The 27,689-nt window shown below is 63.2% G+C and overlaps 1 protein-coding gene across 1 annotated transcript; it reads left to right on the forward strand.

Moving 5' to 3' along the window:
* Positions 1 to 201: 201 nt before the first annotated feature.
* MYRF (myelin regulatory factor) lies at positions 202 to 27,564 on the forward strand. Its single transcript, XM_065882116.1, has 26 exons — positions 202 to 220; positions 9,427 to 9,514; positions 9,705 to 9,968; positions 12,432 to 12,493; positions 13,390 to 13,648; positions 14,650 to 14,900; positions 14,989 to 15,112; positions 16,798 to 16,993; positions 18,258 to 18,334; positions 18,518 to 18,628; positions 19,024 to 19,114; positions 19,475 to 19,675; positions 19,924 to 20,035; positions 20,525 to 20,634; positions 21,322 to 21,482; positions 21,555 to 21,627; positions 21,903 to 21,991; positions 22,279 to 22,347; positions 23,016 to 23,104; positions 23,215 to 23,394; positions 23,648 to 23,899; positions 25,219 to 25,306; positions 25,556 to 25,630; positions 25,999 to 26,104; positions 27,212 to 27,286; positions 27,484 to 27,564. Exons 1-26 carry the CDS (start codon positions 202 to 204, stop codon positions 27,562 to 27,564), a joined length of 3,303 nt encoding a protein of 1,100 aa, XP_065738188.1.
* The last annotated feature ends 125 nt before the right edge of the window (positions 27,565 to 27,689 follow it).

Raw genomic sequence — 27,689 nt, forward strand, 5'->3', positions numbered from 1 at the left:
GGCCTGGCTGTACCCTGCCTCAGGCTGGTGGGCTGGAAGCTAAGGCGCTTTGGGCCTCAGGTGGGAGGCTGGGACAGGGCGGCCCCCTCGAGGCTGGTACAGCCGGGCCCCCGTGACTGCCCGGCTAATCCCCTAGAGGGAGGCTGCGGCCGCCCAGATCGGCGGGCACAGGGCCTGCAGAGAGGGGACCCTCCGGGCAGGATGCACTGGCTCCCAGCAGGTAACCGGGGCACAGTGGCAGGTGTTCCCCTCATCACCTTGACCAGCTGGGGCCTTGGACTCTCAGAGCCCGTCAGGGACAGGGCAAGGCAGCATCAGAGGATCCCTATAGGACTTGAGAGGTTCCGGTGCAGACTTGGCCACTGAGAGCTGCGTGACCCTGTGCAGAGCTCTTGCCCTCGCTGGGCCCCTTCTCCTCACCTGCAAGACAGGAGTGGGTGGGCAGAGCAGGTCCTGATGATGCCCGCGGCTGAGCCTTGTCCTCCAGCCCTGGGGAAGAGGGACGTTTTAGAAGGGGGAGGGTGCTGGCCCCTGGCTCCGGGGGCACACGGGGCACGAGTGAGCAGCGATCGGCACTCGGTAAGCCGGTGGATGTGGAGGAAGCCACTGAGGGGAGCTGGGCTGGAAGGGCCACCGAGAGGTTGGGGTACCTCCCTTGGCCTCTAGAGCCCCTCCAGGGCTGGAGGTGGGAGCCGGGTACCTGATGGGCGCCTTGGCCTGGTGACTTTGTTTCTCTGGCCTCACATCCCCTCCTCGGGTAGGCAGGTGCGCGGGACCAGACCAGGGACTTACAATGTGATTCTTTTTAGCCACCAAGCAAAGACAAACTCCTGGCCTCCGAATAGGACATATACACTGGACACGGGGCGGATGGGCTCCTCACAGACCCCAGACTCCAGATCCTGGTTTGAAAGCCACCCTTTCCCAGCTCCGGGATGTGGGAGGGGAGCGGTGGCGTTGGCCCCCTTTCCCAGGGCCTAAGACTGCGGCTCTGAGAGAAGGGAGTTAGCCAGCGTGAGCCAGGGCTGACACCCAGGCCTCAGAACACCCCTCTGCCTCCAGGGCTTTGGGGGAGGGAGGGTGGCCTTCCTATGGGGACCAGCATCTCTGTCTCCAGAGGGCAGGAGGAGGCCCCAGGAGGAGACCACCCTGGACAGGAATCTGGGGCTGAGGCGCGGTGTATGATGGGATGGCACTGTGCCTTGTGTCCGCCTGTCTGTCTGCAGTGCGACCAGGGAGTAGGTGGATGGGGGAGACCGCCAGACCCCTGACTCTCAAGGAGATGAGATGGAGTGCCTCTTGGGTCCACCCAGAGCCTCCCCGGAGGACTCCTGTCCCAGCCCCACCTCCCAAGGTCCTGACTCCAGCTGGAGGGGAAGTGGTAGCCAGGGGTCTGACTCATCGCCCTGTCCCCAACACACAGCGCAGGGCCACACGGGGTGGGAGGGGGGCAGGAAATGTTCCCAAGGAATGGAAGCAACAATGACTGTGTGAACAGAGGCGGGGTGGGGGGGCGCACCCCAGGAAGCTGACTCTCTGTGAGGGCCTGGCTCGGTACAGGGGAGCGGAGCCACCGGAGCCGGCCGCTTCCGACGTGCTGGGCTCAGGGCCTCTCCTGAGTCTGGGGGCCTGGGCAGAGTACCCCTGGGGGTCTTAGGCAGAGCCAAGCAGGGTGTCTGGGGGAAAGACAGGCTGCTCTGGGCAGAACGGCCTCCTCCTGGGGGCCTGGCCCCTGCTCCCTGACTCCCAAGGGCCTACAGGACTGCGGGGCCCTGGTAGCAGAGGCTGCTGGGTAACAGCCCGGCAGGGCTGCTGATTGGCTGCTACCCTTGGACTTTGCCCACTCGATAAGGACGGGGAGAAGAAATCATTAACTAAATTATTAACCAGGGATGGCCCCGCCCCACCCAGGCTGCCTGCCCTTTTTTCCCACCTTCTTCCTCCTCACGGCCCCCTCCTCTGGGCCTCATTTTTCCTCACAGCCTGAGTGTGTGTATGGGGGGGCCTCCCCTCTCACCTCCGTCTCCAGCCCCTGCTGCCACCGTGTCGGGCAGCCCCTCGGGTCTGTGTTGGTCATGTGCACTCCCTGGGGTGGGCTGAAGGTCAGTCCCTAGCTCTGCCGCTTACCCACGGTCCTTCTCCTGGGCCTATCACTGCACCTCTTTGTGCCTCCATTTTTGCATCTGTAGAATGGGAATACAGTTGCAGTAGGAGTACCTGCCTCTCAGGGTTTCCATGGGGGTTAGGTAAAAGGGGCTTGAGCAGGGCCTCATGCAGTGCCTGGCACGGTTCCACTCCATGAATGTCAGCCTGGATTGTGATTATTCTCCCCTGGGAGGCTTACAACAGGTATTATGCTCCCCACTTGGAGGATTTATTGGTCCATGGGTAGGTCAGTGCCCCCAAGCTTGGGCTGGGGCCTGTGGCTGGCGCTGTGTGCCTTGGGAAAGCCCCTCACCCTCTCTGGGCTACTTATTCCAGGGATGAGCACACTCTGTACTCCGGAGCTCTGCTCCATGACAGGTCTGGCCCTGCCTGGTCTTGATGCCTGCTCCAGCTGGGCCTGCCCCGCCCTCTACCCCAGAGATTCGGAACTTGGAACTCTGGCCCTTGGGCAGGTGGCAGGGGGAAGGGTCTGGACTGTCCTTTGTCTTTGCCTGCTACACCCGGGCCGGAGGTTTTCGCATGTGGTGTCTCCCAGGAGTCCTGGGCCTCTGTGGAAGTGTGGGTGGTGCCCACTCACTTCCGAGAGGGGGCTGCTGAGGCAGGAGGGGAAGGCGATGGGTCAGGCTCACTCAGGGCGGCCACGGCAGAGCTGGGCTGGGATCCCGGGTCCCCTGACCCGTCACAGTTGGGTGCTAGCTTGGAGTGGGGCGGGAGGAAGCCTCTCCTCCTTGCGTGCTGAGGGTCCTGACCCACCAGTGATGGCTGTGCTGGGTGACTGCCGTCCAGCCCCTTGACCTCTCTGGGCCTCAGAGCCCTCACTCAGATGATCTAGGTTGTGTGACATAAGCAGTGAGACCCCCCAAGGCCTGGAGTGGGAGGGAAGGAAGTTGGGTCCTGAGCCCCCACTGGCCTGGACTATGCACAGGGGGCTTCAGGGCTTCCTGGCCTCCCCCTGACTCCAGGCTGCATCAGCGCGAAAGTTTTCCCACCATCTGACCTAGATCCCTCCAGCCCCGCAATGCACAACCGCAGCCTCTGTCTCTCTGATGGGTTTGGGACCCTCCCTCACTCCCCTCTTCATCATCTCAGTCCCCTGTGCTATCTTTTCCCCCCATGGTTCTCCCTCCTGGGGTCTGTGGCCTTGGCGGGGGGTGGGGGGCAGTCCCCATCCCCTGCTTTGCTAACTTGGAGGGGGCTGCCTTTGGTGGTGGAGTTTGGGGTCTGTGACACCGAGTTTGCTCAGCTGGACTGGCTCCACCTGGAGCTGATGAGGAGGTGCGTTGGCCTGGGCCTGCCATTGGGTCAGTGAGCACTGGTAGCCACAAATGTAGAAGTCTGTGAGGTGTGCTGAGATGTGAACATGCCTCAGGGCCTTTGCAGTGCCTCCCCACTGCCTGGAATGCGCTTCCCAGATGTCCATGTGGCTCACCTCCTTCGTATCTTTGCTCAGTAAAGCCCTCCCTGCTACCCTGTTTAGAATTGCAACTCTTCCCCACCCTCCTAGCACCCCAGCCCCTCTCCCTGCTTTATTGTCTCCGTAGCATTTGTCACCTTCGGAAATGCTGTGGATCTTGCCCAGCTGGCTTGTCATCGGACTCTGCTTCCGGAGTGTCAGCTCCATGTAGGTAGTAGGTTTTGTCTGTTTACTGCTTTATCTCCAGAGCCTAGAATGGTGCCTGACACACAGTCGATGCTCAGTAAATCACTGTGTGAGTGAATGAATGGGCACACTTGGAGCATGCCGGTGTGTGCACATGTGTGTGTCAGTGTGCGGGGGGTGTGCCTCTGTATACGTGTGTGTTCGGATGTACACGATCATGGGCGTGCCGGTGGATACATGCCTGGGAGTGTGCCCTTGTGTATGCACACGCCTGTTGGGCATGCTGGTGTATGAACACAGGTGGGCATGGGTAACCCTGGTAGAGACCTGCTCCCGCCCCAAGCTGCAGGGTCTCTACTCTGCCTCTGTGGGGAGGGGCCTTCCCCAGCCTGCCTGGCCTAGTCCCTGTGGGAGAGGGCTGGGGGCCCCCAGAGCAAAGTGGAGATCCCTAGGGACCAATGTGGGTTCCCTAAGAAGAGGCCACAACTGCTGGGCCAGGTCTGTTGGACCTGGCTTCGGAGCATCTTCGGGCTGTGAGTTCAGCCTTGTGTGGACCTGTGTGGGGACTAGGGGAGGACATAGCTATAGCCCAGGGGTGGCTAAAGAGTTCAGGTCCCCTGGAGGATCTGGGTCTCCGCAGGCAGGAGGCAGGGCTCTACCGCATTTTTGGCAAGAAGTTGAGAGGGAACAAAGACAACTGTGGATCAGATTTAAGGACCTGATGGCAATGACTCCAGAGCTACATCCTTGTCACTCAGCCCCAAGATGACTGGGGATTTGATGCAGAGATGCAAAGCATAGCTTGCAGAATCGAGCATTTGGCCTGAAGGCATTTTGAGTGAGAAGGCTCTGGTCCCAATTTGAAGCCTGAAGTAGTTGTCACATTAATCGATTACTAAAGATAGAAAGTCTACACGAAGGGAGGTGAGAGCCCTCTGTGCCCTGTCCCAGTGTGAGCTAGTTAGGTGCATGTTGGTCAGCTCAGTCAATATGGGGCAATGAGCCGCAGCACTGGGGGCCCTCTGTGACTGGGGTGATCGAGGAGGGACTGCCAGGGTAGGCAGGCAGTCACAGAAGGCTTACCCGCTGGAGAGGGGATGGCTAGAGCCAAGTCCTGGAGGCTGGACTGTGCCGTGCGTGTGCCAGAATAACAGCATGGCACAGGCTGTGCTCGGGCAGGAGAGGAGATGGGAGCCCGAGAGATGGAAACAGAGCAATGTGAGGAATGGCCTTCTAGGAGTGAGGAGCTTTCCCACCGTCTCACTGATGACTCACGACCACCCCGTGATGCAGGGATCTCCTTCACTTGAGAGGGAAGGGAACTGAGGCACAGGGAGGTCAGGTCACTTGCCGAGGGTCACGCAGCAATGAAGGGGGACCCGCGTTAGCAACCAGGCCTCTTTGACCCCAGGGGTCCCTTAGGGCATTATGGGGATGCCAAGGTGGGCAGTCCCCTGACCACTGCTACCCTGGCCCAGCCATTGCCTGGAGGCAGGATGCCCCTCAGATTCAGATGCCTGGAGTGGACGCTCAACAGCAGGGGGGCAGACCTGTGTCCTGTTAGCCCCAGGTTCAGATCAGCTAGGCCTGGCCGGCATCCTTAGGCCATGGCCTGCCCTGCCCACAGCCACGTGGCCGACGGGATTTCCGCCATGTTTGGGGCATGAATTGACAAGTGCCTCATTGACGGTTGAGGGGGAGGGTGTGGGCAGGGCACAAGCCTCCCACTGTGCCGGGTCCCCACCCTCCCCCGTTCCCCGGGACAATGGCCGAGACTCAGCCAGTGGCCACAGCTGGTGGGGGGGGGGGCATGAGCACGAGGGGGCAGGAAGGGAAGGGTCCAGGGTGGAGGACCACCTGGGCCCCCGTCCGCCCTCGTCCCGCACCTGGCTTGTGTCGCCTCGGTTCCTCTTCTGCCTAGCTGGGTGGCCTTAAAGGGAGGAGGAGACAGGAGGGGAGAGGCTTCCTTCCCACGGCCCCATCCCGCCTGCCTGGGAAGGAGCAGTGTCTGGCTCCTGTTAAAAGCAGGTAATAAAGGGCCTAACTAATGAGGAGCAGCTGGGGTGCATAGCTCAGCAGGGCAGGGGCGGTGCCTGGAGGGGCGCTGTCTAGCCCTGAACCCTGACCACAGCACGGCCGGGCGGAGGTGCCCAGACTCGGGCAGGCCTGGTCCCAGTGCCCCGCTTGCCACTTTGCTCGTGCATCCCATGAACATTCATCGTGTGCCTGCGGTGCGCTTAGGTGCTCGCTTACGCCGCTGAGAGACAAAACGGGGCAGGGCTCACGGCCCAGCTGCCACAGCTCTAAGCTATGGGAAAGGCGTCTATCCTTTCTGAGCGGCAGCTTCCTCATCTGTGAAAGAGGGAACGAGAAAACCACCTACCCCGTAGGGTTGTTACGGGAATGAAATACGAGCCATATAAAGTGTGTGGCATGGCTGGGCAGAGGGACCGCTCGGTGAGTGTGTGCTCCGGGCAGTGGGTGGGCAGAGGACTGATTCTTCCCCCGAGGTGTGTGCTGGGCGGGAGAGCAAAGAGCCTGATGAGAGAGTAGAAGGGAGGCCGCTCAGGAGAATGGGGGAGTCAGACATGGTCTCTCGGAGGAACTTACATTTAAGCCCAAACCTATAGAGTCACAAGGAATGGGAACGGCATGAGGGAACAGCATGTGCAAAGGCCCTGATGTGCAAGGGGGTGTTTGTCCCAGGATGGAATGAGGCGGGGGCTGGACTGTGGAGAGTTGCAGGGAGGGGCACTGGGGCAGGAGCGGCCACGGGGGCAGGCCTCGGACGGACGAGGGTTCTGGTTATCCCTAGCGATGGGAAATCGAAGGGTCTGGGGAGGGGAGGGCGGGGATGCTGGTCTGTGACCTGGTGGTGCCACCTTCAGGCTGTGGGACCTTGGGGCAGCCTCCCCAGCTCCCAGGGAGGTCTTGAGGATCAGCGTGAGACTCTCAGCTTCCTTCCTGACTGTACCTGCCGCTCAGCGGTGTTCCAGGATGTTCCAGGGTTCTTTGGGGAGCAGTGGGGGAGGGGGCCATGCCTTTCTCCTGGGTTCCTGGAGGCTCTGCCCCAGCCTCAGGAGTCAAGGAGCCACTCCACCCTGTCCTGCTGGAACGTTGGGTTAGAGATCTCCAGTGTGGTTCATGGGATAGGCGGGGGGCATCTCCTGGGTGGCTGGACCCTTTGGGACAGGCGGCGAGGACTCCCAGAGAAAGAGGAGGTGTGGGGTCAGTGGTCCTCAGGAGGCCCACCAACCCCCCAAACCTCATACTTCTCTCCCACCCATTGGCCCACCCCCACCCTGCCCCAGCGGCTCCCCCCTCCCTCCTCCATCCTCCCGTCCGCCCGGCCCCTGGCACCGAGGGTCTCTCCTCCCCCCAAACCACATCTGGTTCTCGTTAGGGTCTCCCAAGATGCCTCTGTTGGAGGCACCCCCCACCCCGGGGGAGGGGGGGCAGGAGGATTAGGGGTGATTAGGAGTTGCTCCTGGCCGGGGGAGGGGGAGGAGGGGGCCTGGCCTGTTATAAATAGCAGCACCAGGACTCTGTCACCCCATCATTCACTGTGGATTCCAAGTTCAGTCTCAAAACCCCGCGGCTTCAGCAGCCAAGGTGGGAGTGACGCTCCAGCACCCCCTCCCTCCCCACCTCCTGTGCCTGGTCCTCCCTCAGGACCACCCGCTCCCCGTCATCCGGTGGGGCAGCCCAGCATGGCTGGGAAGCCTCAGCGACCACCAACTACACTTTCCCTCTTGGAGTCAGGCCCCTGCACTTGAGTTTGGCTTCTCCTTGCTGGGCTGCCTTGGGCAAGAGGCTTGACTCCTCTGAACAAAGGGGATGATGCTAATAACAAACACCAAGTCTGCAGGGGCGATTGGGAGGTGAACCCGTAAAGCACTTAGGATGGTGCTGGGGCCCGGCAGGCACTCAGTCAGTGTGAGCCGCTGTCATCGTCACCGTGATAGGTTGGGAGAATTATGTCACAGTGCACAGGAAGAGCCTGCAGGATGCCTTACATATAATAAACTCCTGTGATTATTAACGTACTTGGCTCTGAAAGTGTCTGGCACACAGCAGGCGCTCAGTAAATGGGACCTTTGGTTAACAGGGAAGGACAGGGTGGGGGTCCTAGAACCTCGGCATGCAGCCTGGTCATTCCCAGCTTGAGAAGCTCCCCTTGCCCTGGGCGGCCATTGGCGGTGCTTGGTGGGTGTCCCTTGTTCCTGGCTGGGTGAGTCCAGCGTGGGGGCCAGCAGGAGGGCCTGTCCCAGGCAGCGCGTGACTCCTAGGAGGGCTTAGCCACTCATTAATCACCTAAGCGGGGCTCAGCATTCTTGAAATGCCGGCCAGGGCCAGGGAGGGGCCTGGGCTGGGGGTTCCTGGGGACCCCAGGGCTCTGGGGAGTGGGGACAGCCACGGTTTGCTGAGCACCCACTGTGTTCGGGGCACTTTATATACCTTAACTTGTTTCATCCTCAGAAGAACGCTGTAAAGTGTTAGCTGTTCATGTCCCCATTTTACTGAGGCGACTGAGGCTCAGAGAGGGTATGTGACCTGCCCAAGGTCACACAGCAGGGAGTAGGTGAGCTAGGATTTATTACTGGACCTGAGCTCTGTTCCCAGGGTTCACCAGGGGAGGGGGCATGAGGCGCAGACCCCAGACTCAAGGCCTAGGGACCTGTGGGAGGGGTGCCTCCTGCCTCAGTGGGGCCGGCCAGCCCAGGTCAGCAGTGTGGGTGGGGCCGTCCTCCATTATCGGAGTTGACGCATCTCCCACGTCAGCCCCCTTATCACCCGGCACTCCAGCTCCCCCTGCAAGGTGACCCCGGGAGGGGAAAGGCCAGCGCCTCCCCCTCTCCTTCGCTGCCGATGCCCAAGAGCACTGGGCTGCCTTTTCTGTGAATCCCTCCCGTCGGTGGGGCTGGGGCTAGCGGGGAGGGCCCAGGAGAGGCCAGGCAGGGGCGCAGCGCTCAGGCCACCATCGTTCCCCGCCGAACCTCTCTGGGGCTGTTTCCTCCTCTGGGCTCAGCCCTCGATGTGCGGGTGATGGGCACACGCAGTGAGAGTGGGCTGGGCACTCCTGACTCCGACCCCTGCTCCCTCGCCACCTGCAGCTGGGGCCCAGGGTTCAGGAGTCTCCCCCAGCCCCACGGGGCCCCCCAGGATGTGTGGTCCAGCCCCGCCAGGCCTCCTGGTCCCAGCTGCCCGCAGCTGGGCCATCTGGAACCGCCTCCCGGAGGACAGGGCAGGACAGAGTCAGTGAGTCTGGGTCTGAGTCAGTGAGGGGGCTGGTATCCGCTAGGCACCCGGCTAAATAAAGCGCCTCGTTTGCTCCTCACAGCACCCCGCAAGACGGGGACACGGTTACCCCATTTTATAGAAAAGACGAAGGGACTTGCTCATGTCACGAAGCTGGAAAGGAGAATGGAGGGGCAGGAAGCGGCCGGTCTGTCCAGACCTGCACTCTGGGCCCCGCCCCTCCTCGCGGAGTCCAGCTGGCCTTGTGGACTGAGGGCAGCACCATCAATACCTCCCGGAGGGCTGGCAGGTGGGGGGTGATGAGGGACTCCCCCTCCACGTGGATGCACAGATGGGGAGGGCCCAGCCTGCGGAGAGTTGGCGGGCTGGGCCGATCTCTCACGTCCACCCCTCCCCCACAGGCCACGACATCAACGGCGCCCTGGAGCCCTCCAACATAGACACCAGCATCCTGGAGGAGTACATCAGCAAGGAGGACGCCTCTGACCTGTGAGTGGCCCCCGCGGCACCCCAGCCCCTTTGGCCTCCACCTGGGAGGGGTGACGTGGCCCCGCCTCTGAGAGCTGCTCCTTTCCCAACCACTGAGCCCACTGCAGCGTCCAAGCCGCCCTGCAGGTGGGAGCCCCCCGGGAGGGGCGGGGGTGCTGGGCTGGCGCTGAGCTTCCACCCTTCTCCGCAGCTGCTTCCCTGACATCTCTGCTCCAGCCAGTGCGGCCTCCTACCCCCACGGGCAGCCAGCGATCCCCGGCTCCAGCGGGGTCCACCACCTGAGCCCCCCCGGGGGCGGACCCTCCCCGGGTCGCCATGGCCCCCTCCCACCCCCGAACTACAGCGCCCCGCTCAACTGCAACAACAACAACGGCATGGGTGCTGCTCCCAAGCCCTTCCTGGGGGGCTCTGGGCCCCCCATCAAGGCAGAGCCCAAGGCTCCCTATGCCCCCGGGTGAGTGAGGGCAGTGGGGGTGGGGTAAGATGCAGAGACCCAGGCCCAGGCGGCCTGTGGGACCAGTGACTGGGGGCCTGGGAGGTGCCGGCCAAGGCTGGGCAGTGGGCATCGGGCTGCCCTGTGGGTAGGTAAGGTGGCTGGGGGACCAGGGCCAGGCTGAGGAGGTGCTCACGGCTTTGTGCTGAGGCAGTGGACAGCCACTGAGGCAGTGGACAGCCACGGAGGGTTCTGAGCAGGGGAGCGATGAGGGCTGACCTAAGTGCTAGAAAGATCTCCATCCCCGAGAGCTGTGTGGAGAGTGGCAGGGAGGGAGTGGGACTGGAGGCAGGACTGTTTACATTCAGGGGAGCACCTCTACACGCATGCAGGCACCCAGGGCACCCAAACCCCTCCCTGCACCAGGCCTACCCAGTCGTTCGTGCATTTATAGCTGCTGTTTCCCACGGCCTCAGGGAGTTGGCCGATGGCGCAGGTGTGGGACCTGAAGTTGCTGCAGGTGTTGGGACCCTACCCAAACCGGCCCCCGACGTGCTCCCTGGCTCCTCTCCAAGGAGTCCACGTCAGCGCCTGACCCAAGGGCTCAGCCTGGGCCCGGCTGTGACCCAGGGTTCCAGGTGGCCACCAGCCCAGCCGGACTGCAGGGCAGTCCACAGGCACATGATCGTGGGGAGAGGCGGGGAGCGTGGGTCTGCTCGGCTCTGCAGAGGGGCTTGGAGAAAGTTCTGGGTTCCCGGGCTCAGGCAGGGGGCAGGTGACCCCACCTCTGGGTGGAAGGATGACAGGGTGCTGGGAGCACAACGCCGGCCAGGCAGCCTGGCTCCGTCTCCAGCTCCACCATTTCCGGCCTTCTGGGTGCTAACCCGTAACCTCGGCACCCCAGCTGTGAAGGGAGCCCCGAATGCTTCCGCCCCTGCGTGACTGTGGAAGTCAGGGGAGGAAATCCAGAGGAAGTACTGGGGGGACGGTGGCTGTGTCTTGACTTACAGGGGGAGGGCCGTGGAGGGGAGCTGGGGTGCCAGCCAGGGGTGACCCATTGCTGCAGGGCAGCTGGCCGCTTGAGGCGCAGAGGCTGTCCCTCAGCCACAGGCCCCGAAGGGCAGGGAGGGAAGGGAGCTGACACATCATAAGCACCTGCTGGGTGCCCGCTACTGTTCTCCACGCCTCTGCAAGAGCCCCTCGACTGTCCGCAGTTACCAGCTCCTGGGGGACCCCAAAACCAGCCAGCCTGCGAGTAAAGCCCCACCCCGCTCACGGCAAGATTCGGATGGCACACTGGGGCCATTTCCTAGAGAGAGAAAGCACTTGTCCAGAACCACTCAGACACGCTGTGGCCCCCGGGCCGCTCCAGGGCCACTGCCCCCACCCATGCCAGGCCCTGTTCTAGGTGGTAAACAAGGCAGGCACATCCCTCCTATGGTGGCTCCTGCGGTCTAGTGGGGGAGGGAGTGACTAATCAAAATCAGCAAATCGAGGACTCGTGCACCGTGGGGAGTTAGAGGAAGAACGCGAGGTTCTGTGGATTTGGCACATTTGATAGGGGCCGGAGGGTGAGAAAGACCTTTACTCGAGGCCGCTGTCAGGGCAGCGCAGGGAGTGGGGGCAGATGGTGGACCCGGAGCTGGAGAGGCCCCGGTCAGCCCGCTGGGCGCAGCAAGGACCGAGTCCCCATCACCTTTTCCTGTCATCTTCACACGGCCTGCAGGGTTTGGGTGAGGGGTGGCTTGTCCAGGGGAGCTGGGGGACCCTGCAAGCAGCCCAGGGCTGTGTCCACAAGAGCTGGGCCGCCTCAGAAGCTGCCTGGGCATGACGGTGGGCAGCCTTTCCAGATGTGGGGACCAGGGCGGCCAAAGAGTCAGATCCCTCAGAGAGTGGCCGCAGCCGCCCCCTCTGGGCGGACTCAGGGCTCATGCAGGACGTGTTGACCTCTCAGAGTAGAGTTTGTTCTTTTGCCCGAACCACTGATAAAACAAAACCTGCAAGAAAAAAATAAGTGCAGGCCTGGCGAGCTGGCTCCCTGCCCAGCCTACACCTGCCTGTGGCAGGGCAGCAACCCCCCCCCACCCCCGGTGACCCACTGAAGTTTCCCAGGCCCGGCCCCTAGAGTTTCCAGGAAGTGGGACTTCTGTGGGTGCAGGAAGGAAAGAGCTGGCCTGGCCCTTCGGGCTGCAGAGGGAGTCCTTGAATCCCTGTGCCATCATCAGGGACACAGGTGACACGCTCCCAAGTGCCCTGTAGGTCTGAGGGGATGCTGGGCCAGAGCCCAAGGCCTCCACCCACAACTGGGCCCTGCCAGGCACCCCAAGGTAGCTGGTACAGAGAAATGCCCATAACGGGGGCTGCGAAGAAACCTCGAAGCCTCCAGCCCCTGGGTCTCCGGGACCCTACCCCCCAGAAGAGCTGCCCGGCTGGAAGGCAGGGGCTCGGCTGCCCACCCAACCACCCTTTCCTCTTGCTTCCCAGCACGCTGCCAGACTCCCCCCCAGACTCTGGCTCCGAGGCCTACTCCCCCCAGCAGGTGAATGGTGAGTCCAGCGGGCACCGCCCTCCCCCTCTGGGGTTTGGGCAAGTGGCTGGGGCGGCCTTATCGGGAGGGAGGGGGCCAGCGGCCGCCCAGCAGGCCCAGATTATCGCTGGTCAAATACTCCCCGGCGCTGGCTGTTGTTCCCCACGGGCGGGTGGGGAGCCTGGCCCTGCCTCTGAGCAAGTGTCCCTGCCGGGGATGCCACCCGCCTGCCCGCCTGCGCCATCATGGACGCGCCCTTCGGCGGTAAGTGGACGGCTGGGGGAGGCTGGCTGCAGCCTGGACACAGGCCTGGCTGCCGCCGGGCCCACCTCAGCTGGGGAGGTGCTCAGGGGTGCAGTGGCCCCCAGGTGGCCAAGAGCAGAGGGATCACGGGCAGCCGTCTCCCCACAGCCCAGAGAGGGGTCAAGAGTTCTGTTTATCTTACCAGAAACATCTCTGGAATGCCTCCTGGGGAAAAAGGGAGCTGGGGCCTTCCCCCTCGGGCTGGGGGGCTGGCCCCTGGGGCCCGCCGGAGGGAGGAGGGCCCCCTGCAGGACGGTGTTGGGGGTCCCGGAGACTCCTTCCTGAGGCTCAGAGGAGGAGCAGGCCTGAGAGGGGCTGGGGGAGAACCTTGGGATGCGGGACCTCCCCAGGGAGCCGGGCCAGGCCCGGCCGGCCCGGGGGGAAGGAGCTGGCTCGGATGGGGTGAAAGGCTGCCCACCCCCTGGGCAGGGTCTGGCTTCCCCGCCTGGGCCTGTAGTGGCCAGCCTCTACACTGCCCAGCCTCCTCCCACGTGGGGTCGGCGGGAGGGCAGCCTCCAGGCTGGGTTCAGGAGGGGGCGGGTATCAGGAGACCCCGCCCCGGAGAGAGCTGGTGCCGGGAAACCTAATGGCCACCCCGCATCTCTCCCACAGACCCCCATCTCCTGCGCACCCTAACCCCTGAGAGCCTGTGCCACGTGGGGGTGCCCTCCCGCCCGGAGCACCCCCCACCGCCGCCCCCGCCGCCCCCGCCTCACTACCCCGTCCTGCAGCGGGATCTGTACATGAAGGCTGAGCCTCCGATGCCCCCCTACGCTGCCATGGGGCAGGGGCTGGTGCCCACCGATCTCCACCACACGCAGCAGTCCCAGATGCTACACCAGCTGCTGCAGCAACACGGAGCCGGAGCCGAGTAAGAGTTGGGCGGGGCGGGGGGCGTGGGCGGCCTCCCCCAGGGCGGGGGGCGTGGGTGGGGATGAATGAACCCAGGAAGGACCAAGGCTCTGACCCCAGAGATGGGGATCAGTGTCATGTATATGTATGTGCAAGCAATGCATCGGGCACTTACGGCCAAGGCCAAGTGCTCACAAGTACCTTATTTGACGGGCATGGCCACCCCCGTTGCCCAGATAGGTAAACTGAGGCTTGGGGGGTGGGATGCTTGCTCTACGGAGGTAGGAGGGAGCTGAGCCAGTACTTGAACCTGGGACTGTGCTCTTACCCAGACACCAGTTACTTTCCAGTCACCATGGAGTCCTCGGGTTTCTGAGGAGGTTCTAGGCGTAGACCCAAGCTTCCTGCTCTGACTCCAACCCGTAGAATTGTCTATTTTATCTGTTTTGCACATTGAGATTTCGTGAAAGATTTCATTCAAGGAAAGATTCCACTGGCAAAGCTTTTTGTAAACCAGAAGGGGAAGGGGTGCTGTGTAGCCCCCAAATCGTCATCCCCCTTCCCAGGAAACTCTCTTTCCCAGCCTTCGTGGCCCAGGCCCTCTGTGGCTTGTTTCTAACCATGGAGGCTGCTCTCCAAAGAGCCGTCGCTCTAAAGAGTGACACTGAGAATGACACCACAGGGAAGGGACAGACTCGTTCATTCCACGAACGATTCTGAGCGCTTTGTGTGCCGGGCCAGTTGCTGGGCGTGATGGGAACACACAGACAAGTCAGGTGTGGGTCTTGCCCTCCTGGATTCCACAGTCTGGGGGTAGGGTGGAGGGACAGAAACAGAATGATAACACAGGCTGATGGGGGAGCACTTAGGAGGTAAAGGTGCGGGCTTCGTGCAGGAGGTATCCCCTGGGCTGGGCGTATCCTGCTGAAACAGGGTGAAGAGGGGAGCGGGGGTACTGCCCAGTGGGAGGGGGCTCGGGGAGGGCCAGCCCCCCATGGTGCACACCTGTGTCCCCCCCAGGCTCCCCACACACCCCTCCAAGAAGAGGAAGCACTCCGAATCCCCCCCCAGCACCCTCAATGCCCAGATGCTGAATGGAACGATCAAACAGGAGCCCGGGACCGTGACATCCCTGCCTCCGCACCCAGCTCGAGCCCCATCCCCACCCTGGCCTCCCCAGGGCCCGCTCTCACCCGGCCCTGGCTCCTTGCCCCTCAGCATCGCCCGGGTCCAGACGCCGCCTTGGCACCCACCAGGCGCACCCTCACCAGGTACGTGGCTGGCCTGCTCAAGCTTTCAAGGTGGGGGGGGGGGCCCGGGGCCCATAGCCCGGGGCCCATGGCCGTTCTCTCTCTCCAGGTCTCCTTCAGGACAGTGATAGCCTCAGTGGCTCCTACCTGGACCCCAACTACCAGTCCATCAAGTGGCAACCACATCAGCAGAACAAGTGGGCGACGCTGTACGATGCAAACTACAAAGAGCTGTGAGTGACCTGTGCTCCCCCTAACCCCTCCTGGCCACGCCATCCTAGAGCAGGGCTGCGGAGCACACCGGCCACGAGATGGTCCCCGTTTCACAGAAGAGCAGACAGGCTCAGGGAAGAGCAAGGACTGGCGCTCAGGGTTCCTGACTCCGGAGCCAGCCCGAGGCCTCCTGAAGAAGCTGGTGTCCGCCAGGGAGGGGCCGGTGGGTGGAGGGGTGTTTTCTGGCCCCCCTTCCCCTCCCCCACTCCTCCTTCTGCATTCCAGGAAGGTAGCCGGAAGCAGAGCGTCAGCAAGGCCCTTCCAGCAGCCCCCTCCCTGGAGGGGAGGGATGAGTGGGTGGGGGAGGACTGGGTCAGAGGCTGGCCGGGCATTCCTCGCTCTCCTTCAGCACCCACCCATGTGGATTCAGCTTCCTGGGACCTGGCCAGGAGCACTCCGGGACCAGTCCCCTCACTCCCACGGAAGGCCAGTGAGGGATGAGAGCATGGCTCACCATCAGCCCATTTGGACATTGCCAGGCCTGGGCAGGGTGTCTGGGACTTGGCCCTCTCGCAGCTAGACCAGCCTCCTGGAGTTGGGTGTCCCCAGGCTATGTCGGGTTGTTAGCCACAAGCCCTCAGGGCTGGGGCAGGGGGCGTCCAGCTGATGTAGTGGTGAAAGGGTCCTTTGAGGCCCTGTCTGGGTGGCGGGGGCAGGTCTTTGGCTGTCCAGCCCTATGGCCTGGTGAGGAGCCCCCATTCCTACTACTATACTTCTTGGGCCAGCCCTGCCACCCCAGGTCCCAAGGCCAGGAAGTTGGCAGCTGAGGCCCCCAGTGTGGCCCAGGCACTTCCTGGGTGTTCCCCTGGGTCAGGCAGGTGGGTGGAGCCCAGGGAGGGAGAAGTAGTGAGCTCTGGGCCTTCCCGTGGATGTTAGCCAGGCCCAAAGGCCTCTCCCCACAAGTTTGGAAACATTGTCCCTGCCCAGCTTCCTCCAGGCGGGCCCTGGGCATCCGGGGCACTGCTTGTGCCTGGGGACCTGGGTGAGGGCGGGCCAACAATCACCCCCTTTCAGTCCACCTGGAGGTCCCCCAAAGGGTCCAGACTTGGAACACCTTGCCAGCAACAGATGTGTAAACTGAGACTGAGGCCAGGCTGCCCAGAGTGCCCCCTCCACAACCGGGCAGATGGTGGAGTCAGAATGAGGACGTTTGGGGGCTTGAGCAAGCTGGTGGGCAGGGGCTGGGCCAGCGCAGAGCCGGCGCCTGGTTCCACCGTTTCCATGGCAACCAGCTGTCAGGCGCAGTGAGGCTCCACAGACGCATCCCCTCTCACCCCGTCTCCCGTGAGGGAGGGGGCTTCGGGCAGCGTTTTGGGAAGAAGCCAAGTGTGGTGAGGGGCGGTCAGGCCCCCTCCTCAAGAGTTCCCTCCCGTCCAAGTGTCTTGCTCAACCTGCCCCCCATCACCAGGATGGGGTGGTCCCAGGCACGTAGTGGGAAGAATATTGGCTGAGGCCCTGGCAGACCTGAGCTCAAATCCTCCTGGGGACTCAGTTTCCATCTCTGAGAAATGGGGGCAGCCCCGAGAGTGCTTTGAGGATGGGGGCACCACGTGGGAAGTTGCGTTGGAACGCAGGCATGTGGGTGGGACGGGCAAGGCAAGCCCGGTGTGCGGGGCCTCGGGTGAGTGCCCCCACCTGTCCCCAGGCCCATGCTCACCTACCGCGTGGACGCCGACAAGGGTTTCAACTTTTCGGTGGGCGACGACGCCTTCGTGTGCCAGAAGAAGAACCACTTCCAGGTGACGGTGTACATCGGCATGCTGGGGGAGCCCAAGTATGTCAAGACGCCCGAAGGCCTTAAGCCCCTCGACTGCTTCTACCTGAAGCTGCACGGAGTGAAGGCAGGTCTGGGGCTCGGCAAGGAGGGCGGGGCAGGAGGGCAGGCAGGCTGGGGGGAGTCGAAAGAGCCCAAGGCCAGGTGAGTGTGTCCTGAGGAAACCCCTCGTGGCTAAGTCCAGTCCCCCCTTTCCGCCTGTCCTCCCGTGCCTGCCCCTTAAGCGTCGGGCACCTCAGCCCTCTTCTCAGGTACGCTTCCCGTTTCCTTCTCTACCCCGTGATCCCAAGTCTGCGCCCCCCAGCCAAGACCCCTCTTCTGACCCCGCTGTCAGCCGTCTCAGTGCCACACCCCCAAATGAACTCCCTGGGAACTTGCCCCTCTCCCGGGCCCCCTCTCTGGGAATGGGGCTCCAGGGCCCTGGTTACCTGAGCCATGAATCCGGGGCCCGCTTGCCCACCCCTCACCGTGCACCAGGCCCTACTGTCGCCCAGAACTCCCCTCTGTCTGGTCCCCTCCCCCTCCCCCCACCTCCACCTCCTTGTCTGACCTGTCCTCAGCAGCTTCCCCTGTGGCTCCTGCCTGAGATCTTTCCCATTCTGCCTTCCAAGGCCTCCGGGACCGCATCTCCCTCACCCCAGCAAAGCCCTGACTGCTAGGCTGGGCCTGCAGAGGCCTTTGGGACCCCAGTCTCACCCGTTCCCGCCATTCGCTGTGCCCAGTCGCAGCCCCGCCTCCCCCAGGCGGCTCCCTTTCTCGGGGACGCCCGCTGAACACCACTCCATCCCTCCTCTGCCGGCTCGGCCGCTGTTCCTTGACCTTCACCGTTCGCACTGCCCTGAGGCCCATCTTGACTTGAGGTCCCTCCCCTGAGATCCCCCGGCACCACCACAGTGGTGGTTGATCTTGAGCCCATGGGCTCCCAGGGGGGTCGGCCGGGTGTGACTCCTTCAGTGCCAGCGCTCGTGGAGGGGTTGAGGGGAAGTGGGTGTGGGACGGGGTCTGGGAGATGTTGGGTGGCGAGTGAGCGGGTGGCTGTGGAGGCCGGTTTGGGGTGTGCGCTCAGGGCTGGGAGGGGTGTGCGGACGGGAGTGGGGGCCGGTGAGGGTGAGTGTGTGTGCACATAGGTGGGGGAGTGGCGTGGGTGTGGGGCTGTGGGATGTGTGGCGTGTAGGAGAAGGCACCAGCGTTTGTGGGCTGAGGGGAGGGCAGGGCCTCGGTTTCCTCACGAGCCCCAGCTGGGCCAGGCCTGGGCCGAGAGGCCGAAGGAGGGCGGAACCAGGTGGGGAACCTGGGCCCTGAGGTGCCTTTGGCCTCTGCCCCTCCCCCAGCTGGAGGCCCTCAACCAGTCCATCAACATCGAGCAGTCGCAGTCGGACCGAAGCAAGCGGCCCTTCAACCCTGTCACGTGAGTGCCTGGCCCGTGGCGGGTGGTCCCCAGGAGGGCTCACCCCGGCAGGAGCTGAGGGGGGTGCGGGAAGGCACCCACAGTGTGCACCTCCTACACACTCCTGCCCCCAGTGCCCCACTGCGGCCTGGCTCTCCGCAGCCCCCTTCCCTGCGCCCTGAGTACCCTGCCCCTCCTCTGCAGGGTCAGCCTGCCCCCCGAGCAGGTCACGAAGGTGACTGTGGGGAGGCTGCACTTCAGCGAGACCACCGCCAACAACATGCGCAAGAAGGGCAAGCCCAACCCTGACCAGAGGTGAGCAGGCTGGGCCCCTGCCCTGGAGCCGCTCCATTTCTGAGGACGAGGGGCGGGAGGGTGCCACCCCACATAGCACGCCAGGCACAGAGTCCCACAGACTCACCCATTTCACAAAAAAGGGACCTGGGATTCAGAGCCCTTCCTTAATGACTTACAGATGGGAGAGCAGAAGCCTGGTTCCTAGCTGGTGGGCCCTGGGGAATTTCCGCCCCCTAGTGGAGACTCAGGTTCCTCCTCTGTAAGACGGGGTGTTCATGCCCTCTTCCTGGCTGGTGGGAGCCTGGGCGAAATGACCGAGTGGGCACTGTACATCTGACCCAGGAAGGCTGGCGGGGGGTGGGGAGGCAGTGGGGCAGACCCCTGGGTGCCTCTAAGACCCCTGTGTGCCCCAGGTACTTCATGCTGGTGGTGGCCCTCCAGGCCCACGCACAGAACCAGAACTACACGCTGGCCGCCCAGATCTCAGAACGCATCATCGTGCGGGTGAGGGCCACCTCCCCGCAGAGGGCTGAGAGTCCTCCCCAGACCTGGGAGAGACAGCACCCAGGAGAGATACAGGGGTCCTCAGGAGTCAGGAGCCGGAATGCTGACCCTGCTGGGCACTCGCTGTGTGGCCTTGGGCAAGGCTCCCACCCTGTCCGGGTCACAGTGTTTCCTTCACAATAAAGTGTGGAGGTGGCCAGGACCTGGTTGCCACAATGGGAGGGACAGTTTAAGCCGCCCCTCGTGGTGGGGTGAGGAGGTCCGGCTGGAGCTGGAGAGGTGGCTGCGGGGTTTCCCCCTTTCCCAGGGCGCTGCAGGTCCCCCATCCCCCAGGGCTGATCCAACCCCAACTCCTGCTAGGCCTCCAATCCGGGCCAGTTTGAGAGTGACAGCGACGTGCTGTGGCAGCGGGCGCAGGTGCCCGACACCGTCTTCCACCATGGCCGTGTGGGCATCAACACAGACCGGCCCGATGAGGCGCTGGTGGTGCACGGCAACGTCAAGGTCATGGGCTCGCTCATGCACCCCTCGGATCTGCGGGCCAAGGAGCACTTGCAGGAGGTGGGGGCGGGGCTGTGGGCGGGGACAACTGAGCGGGAGGAACTGGTGCCCGGGGTTGCCCGCGGGGGGCGGGGTTGCTTTGTGGGCGGGGCTCTGTGGGGGGCGGGTCTGCAAGGGAAGGAGTTGGGGGAGGCTGGCCCTGGATCTCTGGATCCCGCGACCCTAGTAGCAGGGTCTCCCCTCCACACTGCTGCCTCCGGACGGGCCCAGGACGGGAGGCTTTCAGTTCGGCCCTGGCTCCCGCGCAGGTGGACACCACCGAGCAGCTGAAGAGGATTTCGCGTATGCGACTGGTCCACTACAGATACAAGCCAGAGTTTGCCGCCACTGCTGGCATCGAGGCCGCGGCGCCAGAAACGGGTAAGGATTCACGTGCGCAGGCTGGGATCTGGTAACCCCGACCCTGTCCCTGTCCTCTGGAAACCCTACTCCCAGGAACCCCTTCCCATGACTCCTGGAAGCCTGCCCCCGGGAATCCCGGCCCTCCGGAAGACCTGCCCTTCGGGCCGGACCCCTCGCCCTTTGACATCGGAAGCCTGGGACTTGTGGCCTCGGGATCCTCGCTCCTCTGTTCCCTAGATGAATCTTGCCTTTATTCTCCTGGATCCCTGCCCCCTTTCCCCTGGAGTCCTTACTCCCTGGAATATGCCCCTATCCCTAGCCCAGGGAACCCCACACCTTGATCCCTGGAACTGCGACCCTGTGCCTTGGAGCCCCCTGCTCCGGGGCTCCCTGGGTCTCAAATCTCTAGCCCCCAGAATTTCACCCTCACCGATCCCTGCCCCTGCTTACATTACGGTGCTGTGGGCAGTCCTCCCCGCAACACACACCTGGCTTGCCCCTCCCCAGGTGTCATCGCTCAGGAGGTGAAGGAGATCCTGCCTGAGGCCGTGAAGGACACTGGAGACGTGGTCTTTGCCAATGGGAAAACCATAGAGAACTTCCTGGTGGTGAACAAGGTCTGTGGAGAAGGGACTGAAGGGAGCCCAAGGGGCAGAGGGGTGGACCCCCTGGAGGGCGTTCACGCCCTCCGTAGAGACCGGGGACACTGAAGTGCAGAGAACAGGAGCATTCCCCCTGCCCCCCAGTCTTCTCTCAGGCTGCTTCCAGAGCCCCCTCCCCACCCCACTGGGAGAGGTGGAGGTGGGAGGTGGGGACTCTGCCAGTCTGCGGCTGTGCGATCAAGGGCAAGAGGAACGTTCTGAGGGTCATCTTCCTCCCCTGCAAAAGGAGGGAAACGACACTTACCGCTAAGAAGTTCTGATGTGGTTATGGCAAAGCTTAAACGTGGGGTTTGTCGTGAGGATAATGTTTGTAACCTTCCTGGCATGAGGATGGGCACCAACGAGCATGGGATGTGTTTTGGCCTCTGCTGAAGTCTGAGACATCGTGTTCATCAGATGGGGAGATGGAGGGTGGGAGCCTCTGAGAGACAGCGGGTTCTGACCGTGGGTGGGGAAGGGTGCAGAGGTGGGATGCTGTCCGGACGCAGGCACAGGGAGCCGAGGGAGCTGAGGCTGGACGAGAGGCAAGGCTGGCCTGGGTAGGGAGCCTTTGAGTGCCCTCCTCAGGCGCCCCAATGGGCCCATAGCCTGGGGCTCCCAGGGGCTGACTGTGCCCTCGACACTGGCCGTTGCCTGCGGCAGGAGCGCATCTTCATGGAGAACGTGGGTGCTGTGAAGGAGCTGTGCAAGCTGACGGACAACCTGGAGACGCGCATTGATGAGCTGGAGCGCTGGAGCCACAAGCTGGCCAAGCTGCGGCGCCTCGACAGCCTCAAGTCCACCGGCAGCTCGGGCGCCTTCAGGTGGGGGCTCGGGGCCGGGGGAGGCAAGACCCCCTTCCCAGAGGCACCTCTGACCCTGCCCTCTTGCTGCAGCCACGCAGGGAGCCAGTTCAGCCGGGCGGGCAGCGTCCCCCACAAGAAGAGGCCCCCCAAGGTGGCCAGCAAGGTGAGGGTGGGCAGGGATGGGGGGCAGGGACTGGGGCCTCCCCATCCTCGTGGCCTCCCTTTCCAGCTGGCGCCTCTCCAGGCTCGCTGACTCCAAGCGCTTCCCCTCCCCTCCCCTCGCTTCTGGACCCTCTAGCCCTCCCAGCCCCCGGTTTCTCCTTCCTCTCCCTCTGCCCCCCGAGGGGATGAGTACCCCACCTCCAGCAGAGCCCACCGTGGGTCAGACCATGGGCTCCCTAAGTCTGGGCCTTTTTCCCCTTTCTTCTTGGTCTTCAGTCATCATCTGTGGTCCCAGACCAGGCCTGCATCAGCCAGCGCTTCCTGCAGGGAACCATCATCGCCCTGGTGGTAGTCATGGCCTTCAGGTGACTTGTCCCCCAGACTCTGGGGGCGGCTGGCCAGGGACGTCGGGCTGCCCACAGGCCCAGTCCTGGGGGAAGAGGAGGGCGGGGCCTGGGAGATGAAGTGGCTGAGGTCTCAGGGAAGGGGGTCTGCCTCGTTCTGTCTCCTCCCCTTGGGACTGGGGAGACCCGCGTATAGGCATCACTTGGGAGTCTAGCCCCTGGGACCAAAAACCACAGGCCCTGCCCTGGAGAGAGGGCGCCGGATGGTGGCTCCAGCTCTAACAATGGCCCCTTCCTGTGGCTCCCAGCGTGGTGTCCATGTCTACACTGTATGTGCTGAGCCTGCGCACCGAGGAGGACCTGGTGGAAACTGATGGGTATGTCCCTGGAGGCCTGGCTGCGGGGGGCCATCGCCAGGCCGGGCGGGGCTTTGGTGAGCAGCCCAGGGTCGGAGGAGCCCTGGAGGCTGTCTCCTCTAAAGGGGGTTCCACCTCAGGCTCTTAGCCCGCCAGGAGTTTGTGGGGGTGGGTGGGAAGGCCTCTCTGGAAGCGGGGCAGCTGCTTTGCAGTCGTACTGAAGCCGATGTTTCTCCCTGGCCTACTCAGTGCTCCTCCAGGTGGCTGGGCCTCTGAGTGGCAGGGGGCATCTGAGCGGCCCAGGTTAGAACAGGGGGTAGGGGAAGGAGGGCCAGGGTGGGGCCTTGGGCTCTCCTGCCCACAGTCACCCTCAGTCCTTGGGCCATCTCTGACCGTGTCTTCTCTTTCTCTCCTCCCCTGTGCCTGCCCCCTCTTTTCCTCTCTGCTGCCCCTTAGCTCTTTTGCCGTGTCCACTTCCTGTCTTCTGGCCCTGCTCCGGCCCCAGCACCCTGGGGGGAGTGAGGCCATGTGCCCATGGTACGTGTCTGGACCAAGCCCTCTCCCTCCTGCCTCTGCCTCCTTTCTGCCTTCCTTGTCCACCTCCTCGCGCCCCTCCCGCTGCTCTGGGACTCCCAGGCCTCCTGCTCAGGCTCTCCCAGCCCCTCTGAGCTCAGCCCACCCTTCCCCAGCAGGTCCAGCCAGAGCTTTGGGACCACTCAGCTCCGACAGTCCCCTGTGACCACTGGGCGGCCGGGCACGCAGCCCTCTCTGCTGCTGGGTGCGTGCCGGGGCGTGGCTTTGGAGGGGTGGGATGGGGAGCGGTGGCTGTGTTCTGGGTCGGGGTCTCTGCTGCCCCACTCCAGCTCATACAGCCTCTGGCTTCCTCAGTTACCACTGGCCTGACCAGCTCGGCCCCAGCTCCAGCCCTCCGCACCTTGGACCTGTGCTCCAGCCGCCCCTGCCCAGTCGTCTGCTGCTCCTCGCCCAGCCCCAGCCCCACCCCTGACCCTAGCTTTAATCCTAGCCGTGGTCTCAGCCCCAGTCCCGGCCCCTCCACCAACCGCTCAGGTATGGCTCGCTTGGCGCCAGGTTTTGGGTTGGAGGAGTTTTTACAAGAGGCCTAAGAAAGGCCCCAGAGACTCATTGGTGGGAGGGTCTGGTCTCCTGGAGCCCAGAATGAGGCTCTGGAGAAAGACTGGGGGACCCCTGAGGAGACCAGGAGATAGAAGGGAGTCACCCAGAGTCCAGTCGGGCCCTCAAGACAGCTGGGCAGGAGGCAGCCCGTGCCTGCCTCTCAGCCTGTGCCTGGTTCTCTCCACAGGCCCCAGCCAGATGGCCCTGCTGCCAGCCACCAACATCAGAGCCAAGTCCTGGGGCCTGTCAGCCAATGGCATTGGCTACTTCAAGCATCCAAAGAACTCGGACCCTGCGGCCAGCCCTGCGGTCCCCTTTCCTGGAGGCCAGGGCAAAGCCAAGAACAGCCCAAGCCTTGGTCTCCATGTCCGGGGCCGCCGAGGGGCCCCTCAGCTTGGCCTGAGCTCTGCTCAGCCCACCCAGGCCTGGAGCCAGCCAGGTACCTGCCCTACCCCTTCCCCCGCTCAGCCCAACCCGGCAAGGCTCACTGGCCGGGGCCCATTTCAGCCTATCACCAGAATACCTGGGTGCAGAATTGTCCGTCGACAGACATTTGCTGAGCATTACTAAGTCCCAGGAGTCGAGCCAGGCTGATTGTATAGCGTTATATCCATCGCCTTGTTTAATCTTCACAACACTCCTGCGAGAAAGGAATCGTCCCCATTGTTCAGATGAGGAAATGGAAACTTGGGTGAAGTGACTTGCCCAGGGTCATACAGCCTGTTAGCGGCAGGGGTGGAATTTGATCCCAAGTCCACGTGGCTCCTTTTATTTCACCATGCCAGGGCAAGAAGGGTACTGTTCAGGGTTCCCCCAGTTTTCCAAACCTCAAACCTTTGGTTTTAACAAAGCTAGAGAACCCTTTATTGGTTTTCAAACCGGGTTTCTCTGAAGTATCTCCAGGGCTGCCTTGGAGGTTGAAGGGGAGGCCGAGAACCTTCCTGGCTTCAACCAGGCACCTCTGCTCTAGGTATTGGGCTTCCTCATCAACTTCCATTTGATGGGTTTTGTGGCTTAAAGAGAAACAAAACAAAAAAAAGCTTAGAAACTGGTTTGCTGGGATTGAAGTTCAGAGTGATGGGGAAACCCCACGGGGTAGGTGCTTACCACGCAGCCGTTTCCTGGGCCCCTTCTCTGTGACTGGCTCCGTACAGGGCACCGGGGGTGACGGAGATGGATGTGTCCTGCCCTCAGGGGCTCACAGACACGAAAACAGCAGCGTGGTGAGGCTCTGAGGGGACACACGGGCAGCTTGGCGACTGGGGAGGGCACAGAATCCGGACTGAGGTGCGGAGATGATCAGGGGAGGCTTTCCTGGAGGAGGCGACATTGAAGCTGAGTCTTCGAAGGACAGTGGGGCCCTGATTTGTGTGTGTGAATACCGCCGCCATGGCTGATTTCAAGCTACCAACTTGATGTCACTGTACCCCGAGTTGGGAAGAGATGTGTGCAGTCAGGGACAGGGGCCTGAAGAGCGGGCTCCTGTACGCCCCGTGCAGGGGATATGGAAGACCCATCCCTACTTGTGGGTGTCCTGGGTCCTCAGGCTCATGGGAACTGTGTAGTCCTAGGGCTGCTGGGGAGGATGGTGGCGTGACCCCAGCCGTCGTGGGAGTCTGGAAAGAATAACCTGAAATGTATTCCTGCTGAGGTGTGAATGGCTGATTCGAGTCTCGGGCAAGGACAGGTTTGGCTGCTTCTCATTTGTGTCCTGTCTTGTCACCCTCCTTCCTGCACCAGTGGCCTCTCTCCTTGCAGACCCGGTGCCGTCCCTGACCTCCATCCTGGTGCTGGAGAACTCGATGCCCATCACGTCCCAGTACTGCTCCTCAGAGGATGCCTGCAGGTGGGCTTGGCTACCTCCCTTCCCCCACCCCCGCCCCAGGACAGGTTCCCTCTGGTAACATGAGCCCAGGCGCTCCAGGTGTTCCGATCTTGCTCCCCTCGGGGAGGAACTTCCCCCTCAAGGTGGGGCAGCCCCTTTCCAGGCCCCTGAAGGGCTCCACTGTAGACTGGGGGCTGAGGAGTTGATGGGAGGCGGGGGGGGGGGGCAGGGCAGGGAGGCCTTGTTGAGGAGCCAGCTTTGCCCTTTCAGGCCTGGACACTTCACCTACCACATCCCCGTCAGCAGCAGCACGCCGCTGCACCTCCGCCTGACCCTGCAGATGAAGTGAGTGCCGCCGTGGGGATGGGGACCCAGTGGTCCCAGGCAGCCGGGGGAGGGGCTGAGGAGGGGTGCTAGCTTTATTGCCTGCTCCATGCTTCACTGGCTGCGTGACCTGGCAAGCTCCGGGCATCGGTTCCTCATCTGTGAAATGGGCTGCTGCCTCCCAGGGGCTGTGAAGGCTGTGTGGGACGGTGGATGGGAAAGGGTTTGTAGCCGTCTGGAGCCTTGACGGCTACGCATCATTTTCAGGCTGTGACGATTCAGTGCCCTGTCTCACCGGGGTGAGGGAGGTAGAGTGGAGGGCTGGCTGGGAGCGGGCTGGGCTGGAGGAGCTCAGAACCCCACTTCCCTGCTAACTGGGTCTTTCCCAGCTCCTCGGCCCCCGTGTCCGTGGTGCTGTGCAGCCTGATGTCAAAGGAGGAGCCGTGTGAGGAGGGGGGCTTTCCACAGAGCCTCCATGCCCACCAGGACACCCAGGTAGGAGACTGGGAAGCTGTGGGCCAGCCAGGCCGGAGCTTCCTCCCCGCCGGCACATCTGGGCTCCGAAGCCGGAGAGGAGAGGGAGCTGGAGTCAAGAGTGCAGGCATCTCCACGGAGGACATTTTGGGGCCTGGGCCTCTGTGTCGCAGGGAGCGGGGCATGCGTGCACCGCTCACCACTGAGTGTCTCCTGGCCCTGTGCCTGCCCTGACGAAGGCCTGGGGAGGAAAACAGTTCCATAAGGCCTAACCTGGGGTGAGCGCAATGGTGGAGACGGGGAGGGCGTGTGGAGGGCGTCCTGGCAGCCCGTGGCAGGGAGAGCTGACCTTGTGTGGCCTCAGGGTCAGGCCAGCTGCCCCCACGTCATGTTTGATTAAGATGAGACCTGAAGAGCAATATGGGATCAGCTGGGGAAAGGAAAGGGGACAGCGTCCCAGGAGTAGGGGAACAGCGGGTGCAGAGGCCTGGCGGCCAGGGAGAGCATGGCGCGCTGGCAGAGCTGGAAACGTGGCGAGGGCTGTGCGCCCGGGGAGATGGGAAGGAGGCTGGACCTGAAGCTTGGGCGGGGGCAGTGGCATCGTTCCATCTGTGACTTTGGAAGATCTCTTGGGCTGTGTGGAGGGGGCTGCCTCCTGGTCTGGGAAGCTTGAGTAGAGGATGGAGTGGGTGAGAGCCCTGAAGAGGCTCAGGCCCTGGGCGGGGAGGGCTCGAATCCCAGCTCTGCCCAGCCTCGGTGTTTAGGCAGGTAACTCAGCACTGTCCCCGTCTGTAAGCGGCACCGCCTCAGTGGGTTGCAGTGCGGATGGGGTGAGCGAAATACTTGGATGTGCCCAGAGCACAGTGGTGAGAGGGAAGGCAGTAAGAGACCAGCGGCTGTGGGCCCCCGGGTGCCTGGCATGGAGTATACACAGACGGTGGGCGCTGTTGCTCCCCGAAGTAGAAAGTGCGCCCTGCGATCTCTCTTCAGATCTCTGCTTCTCCGCTTTGTAAGCCATGCCACAGAGCCAGCGCTGCGACGGCCGTGGCGGGGGATGCCAGTTGGGATGGGACAGGGGGTGGGGGGCTGTGCAGCTGTCCTGACCCCTCTGCCCCCTTCTCTCCCCAGGGCACCTCCCACCAGTGGCCAGTAACCATCCTGTCCTTCCGCAGATTCACCTATCACTTCCGAGTGACACTGCTGGTGAGCACCTACGCCCTGTCTGCCCCCAGAGGTTCAGGGTGGGGCTTGGGGGAAGCGGGGGGGGGGGGGGGGGGGGGGGGGACTGAAGATCACATGACGGGACATGGGCAGTGTCAGGCGACGTCAGCACGGGGAGCGCTCTGGCACTCACCCGCCCCTGGAGCCACCTCACTGGTTCCCACTGCCCTTCCCTCCAGGGTCAGGCGAATTGCAGCTTGGAGGCCCCGGTCTGGCCGGCCGCAGACTACTACTTCCACTTCTACCGCCTGTGTGACTGAGCTGCCCAGGGAGGCAGCGCCACAGCAGGGCCCGGGGGTCCCCGGGCGCCCCCTCCACACTGGATGCCATGGTGTTACACTGGAGCCCGCCGCTGGCACCTCCTTGGAGGAACTGAGGCGGCTCG

The sequence above is a fragment of the Phocoena phocoena genome, chromosome 8, assembly GCF_963924675.1.
Source record: "Phocoena phocoena chromosome 8, mPhoPho1.1, whole genome shotgun sequence".
Taxonomy (NCBI): domain Eukaryota; kingdom Metazoa; phylum Chordata; class Mammalia; order Artiodactyla; family Phocoenidae; genus Phocoena; species Phocoena phocoena.

Coding starts and splice junctions, on each gene's coding strand:
- MYRF (XM_065882116.1), top strand. Junction 9,969..12,431: donor AAGGCTCCCTATGCCCCCGG/GTGAGTGAGGGC, acceptor CTTGCTTCCCAG/CACGCTGCCAGACTCCCCCC. Junction 18,335..18,517: donor CGGCCCTTCAACCCTGTCAC/GTGAGTGCCTGG, acceptor CCTCCTCTGCAG/GGTCAGCCTGCCCCCCGAGC.